Source organism: Heteronotia binoei, chromosome 4 (assembly GCF_032191835.1).
Source record: "Heteronotia binoei isolate CCM8104 ecotype False Entrance Well chromosome 4, APGP_CSIRO_Hbin_v1, whole genome shotgun sequence".
NCBI lineage: Eukaryota > Metazoa > Chordata > Lepidosauria > Squamata > Gekkonidae > Heteronotia > Heteronotia binoei.
The window spans coordinates 142,221,673-142,241,261 of record NC_083226.1 but is presented as its reverse complement, the minus strand read 5'-3'; the positions used below and the strand labels follow the sequence as shown (position 1 = coordinate 142,241,261).

At 42.8% G+C, this 19,589-nt stretch overlaps 1 protein-coding gene across 3 annotated transcripts in view; it reads left to right on the top strand.

Moving 5' to 3' along the window:
* The first annotated feature begins 5,410 nt into the window (after positions 1 to 5,410).
* Positions 5,411 to 19,589, top strand: part of RGS7BP (regulator of G protein signaling 7 binding protein) — a 76,771-nt gene continuing 62,592 nt past the window's right edge. Inside the window, exons 1-3 of one of the 3 annotated variants that reach the window (XM_060235921.1) lie at positions 5,411 to 6,194; positions 9,166 to 9,332; positions 10,281 to 10,339. In XM_060235921.1, the coding sequence (XP_060091904.1) occupies positions 9,285 to 9,332; positions 10,281 to 10,339 (107 nt within the window). In that variant the 5' untranslated portion in view covers positions 5,411 to 6,194; positions 9,166 to 9,284. The remainder of the gene's footprint in view (positions 6,195 to 9,165; positions 9,333 to 10,280; positions 10,340 to 19,589) is intronic. The other 2 variants (XM_060235919.1, XM_060235920.1) reach the window with 2 other exon arrangements.

Below are 19,589 nucleotides of genomic sequence, written 5' to 3'. Positions count from 1 at the left end.
CCCGGTATTGAAGTCAGACTGACTGGCCTGTAATTTCCCGGATCTCCTCTGGAACCCTTTTTAAAGATGGGGGTGACATTTGCTTCCTTCCTCAGGAACGGAGGCAGATTTCAATGAAAGATTACATATTTTTGTCAGGAGATCCACAAGTTCACCTTTGAGTTCCTTCAGAACTCTTGGATGTATGCCATCCGGACCTGGTGACTTAAAAGTTTTTAATTCGTCAATCAGTTGTAGGACCTCCTCTCTTGTCACTTCAATCTGACTCAAGTCTTTCAACACGCCTTCCAAAATTAGTGGTTCTGGAGCAGGCAGACACTTCTCATCTTCCACAATGAAGATGGCGGCAAAAAATGCATTCAGCTTCTCAGCCATTTCCCTATCCTCCTTCAGTAATCCTTTTACCCCTTGATCATCCAAGGGCCCCACTGCCTCCCTGGCTGATTTCCTGCTTCTAATATATTTGAAGAAATTTTTATTGTTGGTCTTTATGTTTTTTGCAATATGCTCCTCATATGGAGCATATTTGCTCCATATTTGGTCAACCACAAACCTCAGTTTGATATGGGTGCAAGAAATGCCACTAGATTGCTCTATTCCTCCTCTTCAAACTTGGCTGGGAAATGTAAGACTTTCTGGTTCTATTTAATTATATTTTTTCATGACACTCAGATTATCAGTTATAAATAAAAGCCCAACTGTGGTGGCAATTCTGAGGATTATCATTCGTTGGATGTAGCCTGCACAGGAAAACGGGAAGAGGAGCAGCCTGTCAAAGGGCCCCTGGCTCCCCACAACCACCACCACCACCCTGTTCCCTTCCTGTCGGGCTGATAACATGCTAATATCAGGGGGTGTGGCTTATGAGTTCCTGCTGACCCACGAATGATGTTATAAGTTTCTAAGTGACCCTTGGCAAGAAAAAAGTTCCCCACCCCTGCGTTAGGACTTCAGAGTAGGGTCTACTGGACCCAGGTCCTTGCTGTGGAACCTGACTGGGTGATTTTGGACCAGTTTCAAACTTCCAGCCTAACCCACCTCACAGGGCTGTGAGAGGAGAATGATGAATACTTTATCCCGTTTCCCCCTGCCCCCTCCCTTCCTGTTGAGAAAGACAGCCTATGTAGAGGCTGCAGAGAGGGGAAAGCAGATGGAAAGCTGAAGTCAGAGGGGTAGATAAAGGGAAGGAGATAGGGTTGCCAACTCCAGGTTAGGAAATGCATGGTTATTTAATGGGTGGAGCCTGTGAAGGGATGGGACCTCAGTCACATAAAATGCAATTTCCTCCTAGGGAACCACTGGAGATTATTTGGATTTATAGCTGCTCTCTAGATAGCAGAGATAAACTCCCCTTGAAGTGGGGAGAAGTTAATGCCTTCACTTGGGTGGATGGGAAGACAGCCAGCGTGGTAGGTACTTGCCTAGAGCCTCCTTCTAGAGCCCATTGTATTTTTTCTTCACAACCGGCCTTACTCTTCGTTTCCCTATAAACTATGGTTTGGTTATCAATATTAAACTATAGTTCAGAATTCTGGTTTGTAGGCAAGACAGCAAGCAACAATTTGTCATTTCAGCCAGTTTGGAACCCATAACACACTACTGTTACATACAACCAGGAAGGGTTTTTTTTTTAATTTTATTTTCTGTCCACACAAACATGGGAAGGAGGCCAAGCCATAGGATTTCCTTGCTGATTCTCACCACAAACTGAAGTTTGTCTGTGAATGCAGTCAGAGAGAAAATGGGAAAGGAGAGAGAAAAACGACAGTGATATATAAAGTAACTTGCATTTAGAACAAATTATAAGAATAAGCATTAAGTATAAGCTTAATATTTTGGCATAATAATTAATGAGACTACAAAGATGCGTACATATGAAAATGTTTTCCAGGACACTAGAATCACCATTCACAAACACAAAGAGTATCCCCTCACCCTTTCCTTTTTAAAGAGTCTGGCTTTACAGGATTTCTGGAATTTCAATTGAAATGTTAGTTTCCTATCAAAGAAACCACCTCTTAATATCTTTACTATACACATTGATTTTTCCTTTGTTCCTGACTCTTCTGAGTAGGCTGTCAATTTTTCTGGCAAGGTTCCAGTGGCATAACAGGCTTTAATAGCTGCATGACAGGAAGAAATGTGGAAGGTGAACCTTTTCCCATCTCTTCACATCTGTGCAGGAAAAACAACCACTGCTTCTTTCTGTCTGTTTCACAGCAGACAAAAGCACAGGAGCCATGCAAAACAAAACAAAAAAACAAAAAATCATTTTAGCAACCCTACTTCTGGGTTTTTCAAAATGTTAGCCTGGCCCTATATATTTTCATACATCTGGCTTATCTGAAAGATCACTGAGGGTTATAATACAGATCAAGTGGTGGGATTACATATGATCTCTAATGGGTTAGGACCAAGTCTTGGACCTGACTCACTTTCCCCACAGCCACACAGCTCAAGGGAACCATTTTTTTAAAGAATTCTGCAGGGGCCCAGGTTGGCTCAGGGTTGTGATGTGGGCTGCACACACAACTCCAAAATGGAGCATATTGTCCCTTCCCTGCCCCCAGCCAGGCCATTTTAGCATGGGAAAATAGGACAGAGGAGGAGACAGGAAGGAGCTCCTTCCTCACTCTCCAGTCTTAACGTAAATTGGGTCCCCACAGACATTTGAAAAGTTATTCTCCAGAAATTGTCTGATGTGGTTTCGCTTTGAAAGTGCCTTTTGGCAACTATAAAGAGGCTGATCCAAAAGCAAAAGCTTTGTAATACCTTTTATTAAGACATTAAATAGATAAATAAAAACAAAGGAATAGGACAGGATGCTGGCATAATCATAGTTATAGCATCAGTAGTGTACAACAGTGTTCAGAGTGCATCACCAATCAGGGCTAGCCCCAGTCACCATACCCTGCAATTTTTTTTCTGGTTGGAGCAGATACGTCCATCAGGCAAAGACTGATAGATTCCTCAAATCAGTTGGGTCAGATGTTACCCTCACATTCTGTCTGCTTATTCGCATGCTCTGTAATATAGTGGGTTCAAAGCATCGAGGAGACGAGGTAACAGTGATAACAGCTCTTTATTTATATTTCGATTTATATCCCGCCCTTCCCACCGAGGTGGCTCAGGGCAGCTTACAACATATAAAACTTACATAGGTTTGGCTTAAAAACAGTTAAATAACAACAGTTAAAACAATAATTTAGTAAAACGTAAAACATAAAAAAGCAGCGGTCTATCAAATGCATTCTAGCTCCATCCAAAGATTCTCAGTGTCAGTTAGTTGTTGTAGGCCAGCCGGAAGAGGACTGTCTTGCAGGCCCTGCGGAACTGCCCTAGGTCCCGCAGGGCCCTTACCTCTTCCGGCAGCTGGTTCCACCAGTAAGGTGCCGTTACCGAGAAGGCCCGATCCCTGGTGGATTTCAGACGGGCCTCCTTTGGCCCGGGGATTACTAGCAGATTTTGCGAGCCTGATCTTAGTACTCTCTGGGGAACGTGTGGGGAGAGACGGTCCCTAAGGTAGGCAGGTCCTAGGCCATATAGGGCTTTAAAGGTAATGACCAGCACCTTGTACCGGACTCGGAATATTATATTTATTAGAGGCAGCATGGTAGATGGCTGCTCTAACAAAACTGGCTAACCAGCTGATGGGGCTGTAACTATATACAACCCTGGGTTTCCACGCTAGTAGGTTATTGGACCGTTCAAACTGGCCGGGGCCCTATGACTGATACAAGGCAGCCGGTATCAGGATCCTGCTGCCCATTGTCCCTAGTTCTCCAAGCTCTGTTCTTCCGGCTCCAATGAGCTAAATAGGAATACCCAGATATTTGACATGATTCTACATACATAACAAGCTCAAAGCCACATCTCATCAGATACTGATAGCATAAAACTCCAAAGCTTTGGACAGGCTCCTGTAGTAGCTAAACCCAGATATTTTAAAAAGTGAGTATAACTCTAACCACTGTGGGACTTCACAATATCAGTCCCAAAATAGTCAACTCAGCATCATTAATAACCGCTCTGTACATTCTGTCTGGAAGAAAAGTCTGAAACCATTTGTGCCTTTCTCCTCTTAGTTTCCAAGTGTCTTGGTAAACTGAAATAGTCCATAATACCATAAGCACATATTTCAGGTAGGAAGTTCACTTGCTGACTGAACTGCCTGACTGGATCAGACTAAGCTCCATCTAACATCCAGTCAACCAGAGGCATCTGGGGTGTCATGAACAAGGCATGGAAGTAACGCCTTTCCTTTATTACTTGTCTGCATCTGCCCATGAAGGTTCCACTTAGCTCTCCTGGATGTGGATTTCCCCAGTGTTTTCTACAGCCATTGGAACTACTGGTCATATCCCAATTTTGTGATGGTTGCGAATTCTGTATGCTTACCATGTGTTGTGCTAAGTATGTCATCTTCTCAACAGTCCTGAATCTGTTGCTAATTATCTTCATTGGATGGCTCTGAATTTTAGTCTTCTGCTATAAGCAAAGCTAGGTGGCCCATGTGAGCAGGGCTAAATATTGGGGGCAGAGGGAAGACTGTTTAAACATTTTGCAGGCGAGAAAGTGACGCCTGTGTGATACATACTGGAAGTCTTCTGTGATGTCAGTGCTGAATCATTCCACAGTATATGCAAGTGACTCCCTGAAAAGGTCTGTGCACATAAGTAGGTGGGAAAGAGCGGCATTACAATTTTTCACCTGGGATGCCCATATGCTCCAAACCACCCCCCACCATCAGTTTGCCCAGCAGCCCATTCTCTAGTCATCCGTTTTTGGATTAGTAGGTTAGGAAAGAAAACCTGATGTGTATGTCTTCCCTAGAAGAAGTGAGCTGATTTCTTCGCGAGAGTAAATCTTGACCAATCTGCTGTGTGTCTCTTTCTTTAAACCACCTGCTGTGGCCCCCCTGGTCTGGATGGCATTGCTTGACCTAACTGGCTGCCTCTGGGACAGGTAAAAAGTGTGAAATCATGGGGGAGGGAGAGGACTCGAATGTGGTTCAGTCTCAGGGGAGGGTGTCTGTGAAACTGCTGGCCCAAATTTACTCACCGGCTTTTCGAATTTGCAGGGTCCATTTTCGTCGTTTTGGAGGGGAGGAGGGTTGGGAAGAAACCCCCCAGGATGACTGTCTGCTCTTTTTTGGGATGATGTGTGGGTGCTAACTTTCTTGACAGCTGCGCCGCACAGTTGGGAGAGGCTCCCCCCCCACCCCGCAGCCCTCTCCCTCCCTCCCCCTGTAGGCTTCCCGTAGGGCTCTTCAGCCGAGGGAGCCTTCGGTGAGCCCCCTCCAGGCGCGCTATTAGAGGCGAACAATTAGAGCCCTGGGAAACGAATCCCCAGCTCGGGGCGCGCGCCTGCGCGTGGCCAAGGCCGGCAAGAGAAAGAGAGCGCGAGAGAGAGACACGCGCACATGCATCCGCTCCCCTTCTGTTCTGCAGCGGCCGGGCGGGAGGGGGGGAAGGCAGGAGCTGGCGGTCTGCTCGGAGGACACGAAGGAGCGGCTCCCCAGGGCTTGAAAAGAGGCTGCCTCTCCCTCCCGCCCTTCTGAATGGAAGCGCGGCTTAGCAAAGAGCACCCCTTGGATTCCGCCTGCCCGGGAAGCGCTGTCGAGAGGAGGAGACAGGCGGGCAGGCTCGGCGTGCCAGCCATGAGCTCTTGGCTCAGGGGATTGCAATGCTGCTCGTGCTGCTGAGAAGGGAAGAAGTTGCTTAGCATCCCTCCTCGCCCCTGCCTGGCTGCTGTAAAGCCGACGACGAGATGCTGCAAGGCAGGGCGCTCGCCTCCTCGGCTCCTCTGCAAGCGGCGGGCTCTCGGGAGCGCCAGCAGCAGCAGCCTGGGCATCTGTGAGGAGAGCGGCGGGGAAAGAGCGGGAAGGGATTCTGGATCCCTCTTTGGACTCCTCGACGCGGTGCGGCCGCCGCCGCCGGTGGCTGGCGTGGTGGGGGAGAAACACAAAAGGCAACCTTTGCCCGCCCCGCCTGGGCTGAGCGTAGCAGCAGCTTCTGCTTGGTGGATGTGTATGAATGAGTTCTGCACCGAATGGGCGCAAAAAGCGCCCCAGGTCCACGGGCTCGATCTTCCAGATCAGCAAAACGCCGCTGCACGGCAGGGACGGTGAGCGCCGAGGCAGCACCTCGGAGGGCGCCTACAAGACCCAGAGAGCCCTGGATGACTGCAAGATGGTGGGTAACCAGCAACTGCGCTACTAGCCCCCCCCCCTTCTTTTTTTGAATGCGTTTTTGTTGTTTGCAGTTAGGGGCCACTCCTGTTTTTTCTTTCGCTTTCCTCCCCTTGCCTTGTCTATTCCGATCACGTGCAGTTGCACTATTTTTAAAACTGCAGTCCGCATTTTGAGTTGACACCCTTTTTTTTTTTGCTCGGCTTCAGTGGCTTAAAGAAAGGCGATGTACAACAGAATGACCGGGCAAGGGGAAACAAGAAGTAGGCTCCTAGAAGTGCTAGGATCTTGCTATTTGGAGACCATGATCCGAATTTACAAAAAAAAAAAGTGTGGTTTGGGAACATGGATTTTAGCTAGGGAGTATCTACGAAGTAGAGAACAACCTGCTAGGCTCCCTACACTGGGGCAAAATAGTCCAGATTCAGTGGAATTGTGCGTTAGAAATACAGACTGGACACCTGTAACTGTCCAAGTGCAGGTAAAATTCGGCTCCAAACACCCTGTATTGGAGTGGCTTTATAAAGAACAAGTGGGTCAAAGTGGAGGCTGTGGGGGGGGCACAAATATTCTTGAATAATTCCACCACGACAGTGCTAACGAATCCAAAACACAAATGAAATGCGGCCCATTTGTTTTGCTGAGCATTGCCAATGTGAGACCTAGCCTGTCCCATTTAAGAAATGATTCAGCTATAGGTGTGAGATCCCAAAATCTGAATTTTAGTGAATTTGCTTTCTTTGAAAGCTCATGCCAATTGAATTCCCTCTTCTATCTTATAATAAATAGTAAGTGTTATTATCGCAGATTATTGTGTTATTTTACCAGAATTGTCCATCTCAACAAAACTGCAAAAGAAGGCATTTTTAACATTCACCCCTTTCTCAAGCTTATGGCAGTTTCAAAAACAACTAAAAACGTGCAGTCTTAGATCTCCTTTTATAGGAAAAAATCTAACTCTTGGTCTTCATTTTGCCCCTTATAGGCCTTGCATTCTTCTCTCACTTTTTTGTTTGTAGTTAACAATAATTGTACACTGTTCAAACATAGCAAAAAAAAAAGACTCTGGCATAAACTAGAAAATGAGACCTTCATAAATGGTTGTAACTCTGTTAAGCTGAGCTTTCAGTTATAACAGATAACCACAGAAGAAACAAAGTTTTGGAATTTGGATTTATTATTCTTACCTTGATTAATGGTCTGCATAGACTGTATTTGTAGTAGAGGCCTGGTGTATGAATGTTGAACAGGTGTGGGATATTCTGAGTAACGCAACAGTTCCCATACATGTATTCTGTTTTAAGTACTTAAGAGAGAGAATTTGTCTTGGCTCTTGTGTGCCTCTTTTTAATGTCCAGTTCTGATAGCCAGGGGCTAATTTAAGCCAGTTATGTTTAAAATCACATAATTGGCATGTAGTTTTTGTGATCGTGCTTGGTGCCAACTGCTGGGGACTGAAATCTGAACTCTTTAATCTCAGTTTGAAAAGTCTTTCCATGATATCTGGGTTTAGAGGTAAGGAGCAGTAGAAAGCAATCCACCTCCTTCCGCACATCCCTTTAATTTAAACCTTAGCAAGTTTTAATCTTCGAATTTTCAAACTTTTTTCTGTAGCCAATAGTGTTGGGATCTTCACTTCTTTCCTAAATAAAAGGTCAGGTGAGTTTCATGAGGTTCTAATAACGCCCTGCAGCCTTCACGAAAGCACTTCTGTGGATGCATGTTGCCAAAATTCTGGCTTGCTTTTTCTGTGGAATAAACCTTTTCCCTCTCTAGAGTTTAGGCCAAAGGATTTTGACAGATGAAAAAGATCTCCCTAGAAGATTCATTCTCCCCTTAAGTATTTTCAAAGAGTCATGCCTCTGGGCCTTAATATGTTTAGGTCATATTGCCATTTTGCATTAATTCCTTGTAATTTCCACCCAAAATCAAGCTGAAAATAAGTGCTGAGTTTACATCATGCTAGCAGCAACAGTGAGCAACATAGGAACAAAACTGTTTTGATCCTAGAGTTTCGGATTATGGCCCCAAATGTGGCAACATACAACTGTAAGGTTTAAGGGAATTAGATGTTATGATCCGTATTATCCTGGTACACCTGGAAGGGATGCAGTTTGTGTGTTTTACTGTAGTTGGAGGTTAAATACTTGGCAAATTTGACGATATCTATACTGTTCATTTTTCCTCAAGCAGACATTTCAGAGTAAGCCACTAACATTTTCCTGCATTCCACATTAACTTGTTTCTACAGAATAAATCAAGCTCAGCAGCAGAAGTAAAGTTGAATGACAACAGCATTAATAATCATAGTAATCTTGATGGCACCGTTCTTGTACTGAATTTTCCAGAAATGTGCAGATGGGTTGTCAAGTGTGCTGTTGCTTCCAAGTATTTCAGCTATCTGTTAGCCTATTGTTTTATTTTACGCAGGCCAAATTGCTTGCTGAAGAGAGAGTCTCCGTTCCCACATACACCTTCTTTGGCTACCAAGGCCAGATTCTTGAGTCTAGGGGAAACAGCATTGGAAGCAAGAGGAATTAAGAGTTGCAAAACAAATTAGCAGAATCTCCACTGCAGAAATGAATGGCACATTCCATTCCCTAGATGGGTAGCAAATTACAGATCAGTGGGGGAAAGGAGGAAACTATTTCTGGAAACCTTATCATCTTTCATGATAAAATAATCCCTAGCTTCCGGGAGTAGAAAAGCTGTTATTTATGCTTGCTCTCAAAGAGTTAGAGCTTGTGGGATTTCCTCCCCCCTCCTAATTGGAAATGAAAACCGGGGTGGGGGGGTTGAACAAAGGGCTTCTCCCCCAGCATACTTTACTGTTTATGACAACTTCGGGCTTGATCCTTGTCCCTTTCAGAATCTAAGCATTGCAGACCTGTTTGAAGAGCAATATTAAAAAGACTGTTACTTTGCAGTGCAGTGAAGAATATCATATTGTTAAATAATCTTTATTTTCCTCCCAGCTTGTCCAGGATTTCAATACCCAGGTGGCTCTGTACCGTGAATTGGTCATTTCCATTGGGGACGTATCAGTCACTTGTCCATCTCTACGTGCTGAAATGCACAGGACTCGAACCAAAGGATGCGAGATTGCCTGTCAAGCACACCAAAAACTAGCAGCAATTTCTGGGTAGGAGATTTCTTCTGCTTCGTCAGATTCAGCCTCTGTAATATGCAAGCTTCTGGATTTCTGAAAGTTCTGTGCCAGTCATGGCAAAGATGATGTTAGATTATTGTACTTTTTTAAGGTGACGTATCTATTTCTTAATGTTTACAATACTAAACTTCCCCTGCGCTTGATTAGTCCATATATTCAAGGCAGTACATGTGAAAAACAGGACTCAAGGCCTTATCTTCTACAACTGAATGTGTGAGAGCTGAAGTGGGGAAAGGGCAAGCAGCAGCCTTCTCACATCACAAGTTTATCTGGGTATAATTTGCTTTATGTCTGTTACTTCCAGTAGCCCCACTGCAGTCTTTACATTGCTTTAATATCCCCCCAGGACCTCTGGATTATGCAGTTCTCTGAGGAGGCAGTAAGCATCTTTGACAGGATTCTGCAGTTTGCTCAGCAGAGATTCCCAGGATTGTTTGGGAGAAGCCATGAAGTGGTAGAAAACAGATGCATAGTTTGTAATGTAGGCAGGGCTTCAGATAATTGTTTAACTCCCTTGTCAGCCTGTTGTTGCTCTGAGCTGAGGCATGTAAAGAAATGTCCTGAGAAGTATGGAAATAGATTTTAAGATAAATATGAGCTACATGACAAAATTATTTGACTAAAGTAGTAGGTGTTTCACTAACGTGTTAACTAGGCTATATCTCAGCTAAATAATTTAATCCTGTCCAGCTGTTACCTTATTATTTTTCTTTAGAAAGCAGTAATACAACAAATCACACAAAGCAAATTAAGTAAGAAATATTTATTTTTAACAAGCCATTCCCTCTTGCAGGTACAGTTTGAATCTGTAAAATGTACACCTACCTTTCTATATACCTACAAGTTATATTTGAGGTGCAAACAGAATTGGAACACATTTAATTTACCTTGGCTGTTCATTTTATGTATCAAAATATACAGGTACTAATTGCACCTGCAAAAAGGAGGCTAAAATCCATTCTTTTGAAAACTTATCCGAGGTAAGTAGTGAAAAAACTCAATTTGTTTACTACCTGCATGGAGTTTAAGATGCTCAGTAATGTATTTCTGACAAGCATCTTAAAAACACACTTCCTGTTTTCATAAGTACCAAATTGTCAGATATTTACTTCTCTGGCTTAGTTCCAAAAGAACTAAGTGGTGCAAATAGATTCAGAGATGATATATTTCGGGACTAGGTAAGGATTCTTATTTGCTGCTTATTGTTGTTGTCCTGTACAGTTCCCACATGGGACTGTGCGAGTGCGCAGGCCGGCTGCCAGAAGATTTTCTAGCTAGTCTAGTAACAGAGCAGGAAGAGTCCCTCCCAATTGGAGATGTTGGAGCTGTTTTCCTGCCCCGCAGTCACATGCTCCAGGGAGGGATTCTACACTCTCCCTTAGTTTCCTTTTTGCTGCTGCTGGAGTAGAATGCTTCTTAGCTAGCTCCTTGTCTTTTTCTCAAAAGAAGATGTCACTCTTTAAGAAATGCTCTTCTTGTTCAGCGAAGATGACGAGAATGGATGAGCACTCCACTTGCTTGCTGTGTTTGGGTGAGAGCCATAACTTATCAGCATGTGAAATCTGCCTCCCACCTAAAAGTCATTTCGTCTGTTGGTGGTTTCGACTAACTTGGTTCCAAGGTTGGACCCAAATTGTGACATTTTGGGACACCTTAAAATGCTTTAAACAGATAATATTTGGAACTGCCACCAAAGAAATACAGGACAAAGTCAAAACCAAGGAAATCATATCCAAAGGAACCGGCTCCGAAGTAGAGGTTAGTGGACTCACTAGTCCGCACATTCCATCTCCCATCTGCCTGTCTCCAGCATGTTCCCCCTCAATACGTGAACTAGTACCAGTCATTGAGTTTTTTTGGCCACTGTGTGGCACAGATGTTGGATTGGATGGGCCATTGGCCTGATCCAACATGGCTTCTCTTATGTTCTTATGAGATACCTGCAGATCACACCCCAAGACCTTCTGCTCTGTAGGGGCCTCCTTTGAGACCATGGCAACAGTATTCTTGCTGACACCCTCCTCAGTGCCATCCAGGATGGTTGGAACCATTCATGGGACCATTGGTCCAGATGATGGAATGGCCACAGACACCTGAGTGCTGGATCCCCCCATTCAGGACCAATGGTTCCAAGGATGAAGAAGATCTCAAGTCCATGACCAGCTCCAGGCTTTGAAATCATCCCCTGATGACATTGTTGGGGACCATGATCCGGTGTCACTGAGTGAGCCTTTACTAAGAACAGATGGTGTGGGTGGCACAGTTGTTTGAGACAAGCTCCTATCAACTCTGTCCTAATTCTCCAAAATGTAGCCTTTCCTCTTGCAGGAGCAATTCTTGAAATGGCAAAAGCTATTTGGGAAAAATCGTCTTCTATCCCTGCCATGTCCTGGAATGTCGAAAATATGTATAGGGTTCACCAGGAGGTCCGTCCCTTCCGTTTTACCCATCCTGCTCCATCCTCTTTAGTAACTGAAGAGATACAGGCCAAGCAGAGGGTTGGTTCTCATTCCACTCCAGCTGATAAAGAGGGTAGAAATGTCAGTGCTTTTAAGTTGCAAAGTTTATGCATCGTCATCATTAAATAGCTAGTTACCAAGCTATGATGTCAGCTTACCTACTTTTCCTGTTGGAGAAAATAGCCCCCTTAGATCAGATGCCTGATGGTAAGAAGTCCTTTGCTAAAGTCAACCAAAGAGAAGCATTTAGGCTATCAAAGCAACAATTGAATGTGGGCAAGCATGCAGCTGATGCTTTGGTGAACACAAAGGTGTCAGCTGTCATCCTGAGAAGATGTGCTTGGTTAAGGTCAACTGCTCTCCCTTCTGAAACACACACTTGGGTGGAAGACTTTTAGAAGGCTCTTCACTCTTCTGATCCAAGACAGATGATTTTCTGCAAAATATCAAGAAAAACCAACAAACAGCTCGCTCCTTTGGATTAACTCCATCTCACGCTCCTCCATACCGGCCTAAGTTATCAGTCAAGATTCTAGCTGTCCTGCCAGAGCTTCCATTGGCCCTGTCAACTGCAGACTTACCAGTATCCTTAACAAAGATCTTCCTCCCAGCCTTTTCAACAGAACTGCCATATGTCTGACTTGAGGTCCAAGTCTGGTCCTGTTCAACACCAGACTTCAGAGGACCACATACAAGCTTTCAAGCGTTCCTTCTGACTAGCACCGGGTTGACAATCCTCATCACCCCTGTTTTCATGAATGTGGCTCAACATTACCTCTGATGTCTGGGTGTTGTCCATTATTGAAAAAAGTTACCGTTTAGAGTTCTTCCACTTACCTCCTGTGATCATGGCTGCGCAAGTAGTTGACAATGTTTTCCCTATGGTGGACCATTTTGCCAAAAGGCTCAACTCCAATGCCCCCCTTTTCTGCTCCAGGGTAGGCACAGATCCACTCTCTTTGAGGGACGCCTTTCAGTTAACATGGAACCCCTTGCACATTTTTAACAATGGGTTTTAACAGTAGCCAGCTTATTAACTGCTTTCTCATTCCCTCTCGTCTCGCATGTTAATGTAAATTGGGGGTTAGAAATTCTATATTATGGTGCTATGTAGATCTCAAGTTTTTATGGTTTGGTATTTTAGATTGTTTTAATGTATTTTTGTATGAACTTGTACAACTCTCTGAGCCTGCTTGTGGGGAGGGCAGTATAGAAGTATATGAAATAAATAGGCAAAATTGTTACCAAATTGGTTACAAATGACTTTCCATTGCATATTGGTCACTCCCAGCCAAGTTAGATTTAGATCCAGGTTCAAAAGGCACATTTATCCACCTCCTTCGAGTCCCAGGTCTACTGAATGTAAAGGACCACCCCTCTCCAGGGCTGAAGATTCTTGTTAATGCTTGGAAATTGTCAACTAGGATTTCCTATACCTTTAAATGGGAACCTTTCCTACTCCTAAATAGAGAAGTCTTACCTGTCACCTGTCCGTTCTAATATTCTAGTATTAGAATACTTATTCACTGAAACACTCTAGGCTATCAAATCAATCTGTTAAGGGCCATTTGGAAGCAATTTATATTTTTCATACCCCTGTAGAGGGAACATTCCTCTTTTCACACAAGGTTTCAAAAAGATTCCTCGAGGGCCTCAAGAATTTGTACCCACCCAGGGCTCCCATTGTGCCACAGTGATCTTTGTCATTAGTTTTGATACACCTAATGCAATCTCCCTTCAAATCGTTAGCCACTTACTCTTGCGATCATCTCTCTTTCAAAGTTTCCTTCCTAGTAGCCATTACATCTGCAAGGAGAGTAGGGGAAATTACAGCACTTAGAGCTGATTATCCATTTATAAAATTTCATGACCATAGGGAGTGATGAGACCCAGCATTCATTTTTTACCTAAGGTTGTTTTCAGTTTTCACCTTAGTCAAGATGTTTCACTTCCCACCTTCTTCCTGCACCTATCAGAAAAGCAGAAAAGAGACTATACACATTAGATGTGAAACATGCCTTGCTGTTTTATTTAAAGAGAACAAATGAGTTCAGGAAGACCCTGCAATTATTTGTCTGTTTCACCAGACCTTCTACAGGAAAGGCCATGCGGGCACAGATGATATCTAAGAGAGCCTATGAGCAGGCATCTGTCCAGTGTCCATCCATGCACAAGTCTCAATCAGTGTCTGTGGCTTTTCGATGAGGCATCCTGTTGGCTGAGGTGTTTAAGGCAGCCATCTAGTCAAACAAACACAAGCCTTTATTGGCATATATCAGATAATAAACAAGGCAGAAAATAGATACAGAAATAACAAAATAAACCAGTCATATACATTGGACAATTGAGCCTTGATTACCATACTCAGGAATAAAGCAACCTTTTCAGTTATTTCAGATGACAAATCATTCAGAAGCCGGCATACCTTTGCAGCACCTGAGCAACTTGTCATATTGAGCAGAATTGGGTCTAGAAATCTAAGGCGTATAGTATCATATTGGGAGCAGTAAAGAAGAATATGGGACAATGAATTAACTTGTTTTAAGTTGCATATACAAAGTCTTACCTAGTTGTTTGCAGGCATCTTCATTAAACAGTATTCTGTAGAGTTTAATACAAGAAGGGAGATGTCTGTGGGGACAGGAGTCTTGAATTTAATTTTTGAGTGAATCACTCATCCTGCCACGTGTAAGTCAGCTTCTTAGTCTCCCTTGTGGGACTGCACGACAATGAAAACAGTGTCTTCAAATTGTTCATCAAGTTGTCACTGTGCAGGCACACATCCCTCCTTACTACCCCACTGTGAGCTATTCCTCTATTATATATGTTTTTGTTTCTGGTTCATAGCGGTGGGTCATGAGAACTGAGGGAGCATGTAGAGCCCCTCCCTGGAGCACATGACCATTAGGTGGGAAAATGGCTCAGTGTCTCCTGTTGGGAGGGGCTCCTGCTCTGTTATTTGGCTAGTTAGAAAATCCATTGGCTGGTCTGCGCAGCCCCATCTGTGTTGCATAGTAACAACTCAATGAACAACAGTTACAGGTAAGTGCAACACTGTTTAAATTAGTGAGTCTGATCCTACTTCTCAGTTGCTCTAAAGATGACTAATCCCAGAGCATTCCATAGGTGGGAATAGTGCAACAAGTTGTAGGATCCAAACAAGGAGGTATATTTGTAAGAGTTTCTAGCAAGTCACAACTCTTAACACCGTCAGCATTTCATTTGAGTTAGTCTCTGCTCAGGCTTGGTGAACATGTTGGGTGATATATAGGGAAGTCAGTGAGAGATTTGCTGCAGATAATACCACAAACAAATTCCTTTCCTCTTCCACTGTAATCAGTGTTTGGATTAGTGCTCTAACCAGTGTTTGGGGGACCATTTTCTTTGATTTTTCTCAAGGACCGCTGGGTAAGTGTTGTGGGTGGAAAGGAGGGGAGTCTCTCACAGTGTTCTAAGAAATACAAAAGAGACTTTCAGAACAATCGTGAGAGCTAATTAGCAGTATAAGTGATGGGCAGTTGCAATAGTTTATATAATAAATCACACAGGAAGGTAACTGCAGAGGAAAAGTAGCTGCAGGTCTTGAATGTCTTCTGTATATTGGACTTTATTACTATTAGAGTGCACAGAGCTATAAACAATAGTTTAAAGCACAGCAATCCTAAATTTTTGGCTGTATCTGTCACCCAGTGTGTAATGCTATGTATATTGACTTGTTTTCCCACAACCGGGGCCGGGGGAGGGGGGGTTGGATTCTGTAGTGTTAATTTGAAGTGGTCAGAGGCATAGTAAAGGATAATAAAGATGGGGGTGGGAAAGGAATGTTGGAAAGAGAAAGGGGGGGACCTTTTGCCAGCTCTGACATAGGAGACAGAAAAGCATCTTTCTGTTCCTTAGTTACCAGCAGCATTTTATATAGGTATGAGGGATCATAGTTACTGTGGTTGTAGCTGTGCTCATAATGCTGTGTAATGTGATTATGCTAGCTCAGCAGAGTTTTGTTCATTAGGCAGGCCAGGATGAGATCACCACTGCATAGCTTCACCTGCTCTGGGCAGGCACCCCTCCACACATGCACACCATTGCCTCTGTATGTGCTGTATGGAGAAGTCCTGTGTATTTTCCTTCAGCATACTTTATGTAAGTTGTGTGGTTTGTCTTTCAGAACTGTGAAGGAGCCACAAATCAGAAAACCATCATAATGCTGTAACGTTTAACTTCTGTGAGACTTCTACCTTTTCCATTCGTCCTCCCTGTTCCAGAAAATTGCTTGTAGGGCACTGGAAAAATTCTCATCCCTTGTGATTTTTCATGGGCCCCTGTATTTTCTGCATGCTTTCCAAATCACCATGTTGCCTTATGTGGATGAGGTTTTCATAGTTTTAGGCAGGGCTTTTTTTTTTTAGCAGGACCGCAGTTCTAGCTGGCTTGGCATCAGGGGGTGTGGCCTAATATGTAGATGAGTTCTTGCTGGGCTTTTTCTATAAAAAAAGCACCCAGGTTGTAAGGCTGGGAAAGTAAGAGTAAACACTGTTACCAAACAAAGATTACTATTATATGCTAGCAACAATCCCTTTCGCTTCTTTGGATTCTCACTGGAGGCACTTATAGTCAGTTTAATAAGTAACAGTTACCTAAAAGAAAAAAATTAGAAATAGGACACTTTGTGATAAATTGAAAAGCAAAGTAGAATACAAGTAACTGTATTGAACTTCTGGCCATTGACGGACCTCTCCTTCAGTGAGTTTATCTAATCATCTTTTACAGCTGTCTTTTTTTTTTGCCATCAGTATATCCACCAGCAGTGAATTCCACGGTTTAATTACTAGTTGAATTACTACCTGACAAAGGGAGTTTTGGCTCTTGAAAGCTTATACCTTAGAAATCTAGTTCTGTAAAGAAATATTTCCTTTTTTCAGTTCTGAACTTTTTTCCCAACAATTCCATTGGGTGCCTCTGTCAGGGGTGTCAAACTCATTTGTTATGAGGGCCGGGTCTGACATAAATGAGACCTTGTCAGGCTGGGCCATGTGTGTCATAAAATGTAATGCCAGGTAGCGGAGATATAAACTTTATAAAGGGCATCGACAAACACAATGTTTTTTAAAAAAACTTAAAATAAAACATGCTTAAAACATCAGCATGCTTGCAAATATTTTGTTTATTTAACAATCTCTGATAACTGACACTTTTTGCTCTGAATTGCATAAAAATTGGGAGACAATGTCTGTGCTGCAGCAATCTTGAGTATGCTGTTCAAGTGTTGTTCAGGTGTGTGTCTGTAAGTTGCAAACCTACTTTTCATTTATTGATGTTTATTACAGAAATCTCATGGTCAATGCTTTGAGCCTAAGACCCAGGGGAAAATATGAAATGACTGGGCATTGCGAGCTTTTGTACACAAGTTGCTTCATGTGCTGGTCAGCCAGTGAAAAAAACAGGCTATGCTCTGTGGCTTCTGTGCGATTGAGCAAGCCTGACAAAGCAAGCATTGTCAGATTATGCAAAAGGAAGCAAGAGTGACAGAAGGATGGCAGTGAGTTGCTCACAGGCCTGATAGGAGCCCTCTGAGGGCCTGATCCATCCCTTAGGCCACACGTTTGACACCCCTGCTCTAAGTTCTAGTATTAGAATAGTGGGGCTTGAGCATTTGTAATTGTGTTGTATTGTAGGAGCAAGTGCACACAGATGCATTTGCGCTGAAGACTAAAGTCTGCTGGGTGTACACAGAAAATTGCATTTTGACCAGTTAAACCTGTAAGAGCTGTACCTGGGTTCGTGTGGCAGAAACACTGCCATTGTGTTTGAATCTTCTAGTGCATCTCTGGATAAACGATTATGATAGTTAAGCAATTACAGTAAAAGTCAAAGTGAACGCTTCCAATTATATAGTTTTGATGGCATTAATCATGATGATGGAAGATATCATTAGAACTTCAGAGACAAATTTCATTATGAAAAATAAAATGTGCCCTGGCAACTGGAATACAGTCCCTTCCCCCATGCATGAGTGGAAAGTATTTCTCTGTGTGTGTGGCTTTTGCTGCTTTGAACTGCATCCCTTGCATGCTATTGAAATTCATGAGGATCCTTTAACATTGAAAAACTCTACTGTTCCTAGAATACTTTGGTAGGCTCTCCTGTTTATAAAGGACACAGTAATTAGTGAAATAAGCAGTTACTTTGAGTTGTGAAGATATATTTTAAAAAATATTTTATTCTATAGTGGTAATTCCTGGGAAGAGGAGGTGTTATATAGTTGGTGTTATGACTTTGCTCTTGTGGCTCACCCAAGACCACTAAATGGCCACTGTTGGATAAATAGCAGAAGTCAAAGTCTCTTGTGGCAGTACTTTAATTGGAATTTTGAGCTGTTCCACGCTCCCAATAAAAGCATTTAAAAGTAATTATTTCCAGTTTCCTAAAGCAACCAGGCAAGCAAAAAATTGCTTCCAGACATTTCTTCATGTGTGATTAAATTAGTGGCTTTTTCAAAGCAAGTTGGACATCTAATCATGTGACTGCTTCAAGATAGAAAAATAGAAAACATTTTAACTACTTACTACATAGAGCTAAAGGACATGGCACAGGCCAGTGGGATTATTTAGTGGGAAATTATGTTCTTTACTGGTCATCCACAAATGATCTTAACTCAATAATATAATAAAATATCTTTTTTATGTGGATGTGTACTAAGACTGTGCCCCCCCTTCTCAGTTTTCAGGGGGTGGCGTGAAGGTGTGGTTTAGAAGGAAGTAAATGGGTTGAGTACTTCCCTGCACTAATTAAGGATTTAATAAACACACAATTGTCTCAAATGGAGAAACGTATAAATTAAAAACTAAGACTTTATATGTAAAACCACCCTTAATGTTGCGACATAGCCCCCCACCCCACCCATTTCATATTCCATACTATTAGGAAGAAGTTATTTAAGTGAGTCAGCTTTTAATAATTTGGTGTAATGGTTGTATGGGAAATTTGCATATCTCTCCTTATACTTAGATGCATCAGCTGTATTCATGTGTGGTACCCATGGATCTCTCTGTGGGATTTGCAATCATTCCTTGTCAGGTCCAGAAAAAGGGACAACAAGCCATCTGCACCTCCTCTGCTATTTGCCAATGTGCAAAGCCAGGCCGATTTCACTTAAAGCTGCTGAAAAGGAGTTTTTCTGGAAGAGTTTTTCATTGCAAATAGCAACATTTTATGTGATTTTTCTTTAGATAACTAACTTGCCATTAGTGTACTAATCTGCTGTGGGGAGTTGATGAGATCCCAAATTAAGTTACAGGAATACTTTAAAAAAATCTTGCTGGTTAATGCCAGCAACTGCCAAGAAAAAAAAATCAACCCTTTATTAAGTATTACCCTTTGGAAATAGAGGGTTAGAATGGAAGCAAAAAAAATGGGAGTAGGCAGAAATTATCAGAAAATTAAGAATAGCATTTTGCTCACCCTGTGTTTTGTCTGTTTCATGGAACAGATGCAGTTGGGGTAGGAAAAAAGAGAGTGGATAGTTAAGCAATCCATGAAATACGATGTGTTAGAAGATTGGAAGCACCAATATTTTGGTGCCCCCCTCCCCTGCTCTCTGAGTTAATCTAATCCCACATCCCCAGCCAGAATAGGCTCACTTTGTCTTTTTTTCTGGAAATGTTTTCTGTGGCAGCCTCTGGACTTCAGAGTGCTGAAACTGATTCCTACATAATGCCCAGAGAACCTCTACAATTACCTAAAACCATTCAATTTAAGAAACGCTCTAAAACAA